Genomic DNA, 2114 nt, shown 5'->3' on the forward strand with positions numbered 1-2114 from the left:
GCCACACCCACGCTGAGCGCCGTCCCCACGGCTCCGCTGTCGCGGCAGCGCCACGCAGGAACGAGCCCACGGGGAGGAGAGAGATAAGGAGAGCTCGGGCTCTGCCTGAGCGCCTTCCACACTCGCCTCGCTCTGCGGAACTGGAGCCTCCACTCACCTCCACACGAGATAAAACCACAGGATTGACTTCATCTCTGGGCTGCGAGCCAGAGCTGCAGTCCTCACACCGGGGCTGGGCGCGGAGCAGCCAGGAAGGCTGTGGCAGCACCGGGAAAAAAAAGCTCTCACCCCATGCGTGCCCCACAGCCCCGGGAATTCTGCTTCCAGGAGGAGGAGGAGGGTGCTGCAGCTCCAGTCACACCCAAGCACGAAAAAGCTCACTCCCAGCCAGTAACCACGCAGCGACTGCCCTGTGCAACTAAAGGGTATCAAACTTTATTATAGATCTCTTTAAAACAGGCTGGAAGGAACAAACAAAAACGTCATCGTGATGCAGCGACTGAGTCATCGCTTCAAATGCAGACACTGATCAAGCCCCGACGCTCCCGAATTATTTATACAGAATCCCACCCATCCCCCCGAAGTGTTCCAATCAAACAATCCTGTTTCGGATCACCCCGAGTGTCTTAACATTCGCTGCTTCTAAAGACCAAGACACGCGTGTTTTCTGGCAAATCAGCTGCATTTTTTTTTGTTTGGGATTTTTTTCTTTTTGTTAAGGTTTAGTCCCTCAATCTCTGGAAAGGAGGAAGGAAAAACAAAATCAGGAAAATCGCTTCTTTAAGGTTGCCTTTTTACAGCAGGTACAGATTCGGCAGATTTCCCCCCCAAAGCAAGTCTGAAACCCTCTTGTTCAGCTTGGCAATACGAAGAGAGATTCCGGTGGTTAAGGAGAACCAGCCAGACGAGATCAGTCTGAACAAACTGATTTCGAGGCTTTGTTGTCATTTCCCTTTGGGGCCGGTTTCCAGCGGTTTTCCAATATCCTTCCCACGCAGTTTAAGGCCTGGAATAAGACAAAAGGAAACGACCACCATCAGCATTTGATCATTCACCCCATAACTTTATGTTTTTCCTCCATTTTTTACTCCAAAACAAGCGAGTAGGGGAACCAGAGTTGGGGAAGATCCAGCTTTAGTTTCTATGAGCCCCAGACTAGTTTCAGGCAAAGCTGCAATTCTTGCTCGTGCACCAACTACCTTCCTAGAACACGGTATCTGAACCAGCCTGGGAGAGTAACATCAACTACAGAGGCTGCAGGACATTCTTTCCCCAAGTATAATGTGGCCTTCAGGGGTCTCGGCTTCTGGTTCATTTTGGAGGGAGCAGCACAAAGGGCTGGTCCCCAGGGCACGGCCCCACGCAAAAAGATGAAGACCAAAGGAGAACAAGAGTTCTGGTTTCAGTCAGCAGATCCAAGTTTTATCAGAACACAGCTTAACGACATCCCACCCACAAGAACCGACAGTCAGCAACTGCTCCTGACATGGGAAAAATAAGTAACTCCGACTAAAACATCCCTCCTGGGCACAGAAAACATTGTCATTATTTTTTGAGCCCCCCTTCTTAACTTACCGATGGCTCTTTCGATCTTGCCCATAACCTGGTTATTGGGGATTGCTCTTCCGGACTCATAGTCAGCAATAACTTGCGGTTTTTCGTTGATTTTCTAAAAAGAGAGAATGCATCTCCCAACACTGGCTCCATACGCAGCAAGCACACGGCACCAACCCCCCAGTACTCGCACAGGGAAGTAACAGCCTCTAGGTTTGCCAGGACAGGAAGACAAAGCGCGACTTCCAGGCTCACTCCACCACCACAATCTCCTCCCTCCACTATCTGGGTGTCACAGCAACAGTAACACTCACCCTGGACCTATTTCTACTTCCCTCAGCCTCCTAGGAGGAGCAGCAACACTGCGTATCGCTGTTCCTTCTGAGAGCAGTGAGCTTCTGATGGTGCAAAAAAACCCCCTCATGTTGGTGCTGAGTTGATGGGAGGAGAGGGAAAAAAACCCAACCAATCTCCTACCAGCCATGGCAATGCTCCATCCCCGAGCAGGTGTTCGAGGGCTGCACAGATAATCACAGAATCACAGACTGCTGGGGTTGGAA

At 50.8% G+C, this 2114-nt stretch overlaps 1 protein-coding gene across 1 annotated transcript; it reads right to left on the reverse strand.

The window, feature by feature from the left end:
• Positions 1 to 421: 421 nt before the first annotated feature.
• Positions 422 to 1669, reverse strand: LOC104271670 (endothelial differentiation-related factor 1 homolog; the record flags this gene model as incomplete). Its single annotated transcript, XM_009866403.1, has 2 exons — positions 422 to 1006; positions 1576 to 1669. Coding segments are annotated over 2 exons (156 nt in total), but the record flags the coding sequence as incomplete, so codon positions are not given.
• Between the last annotated feature and the right edge of the window lie 445 nt (positions 1670 to 2114).

Source organism: Apaloderma vittatum, unplaced genomic scaffold, assembly GCF_000703405.1.
Source record: "Apaloderma vittatum isolate BGI_N311 unplaced genomic scaffold, ASM70340v1 scaffold34643, whole genome shotgun sequence".
Classification (NCBI taxonomy): Eukaryota; Metazoa; Chordata; class Aves; order Trogoniformes; family Trogonidae; genus Apaloderma; species Apaloderma vittatum.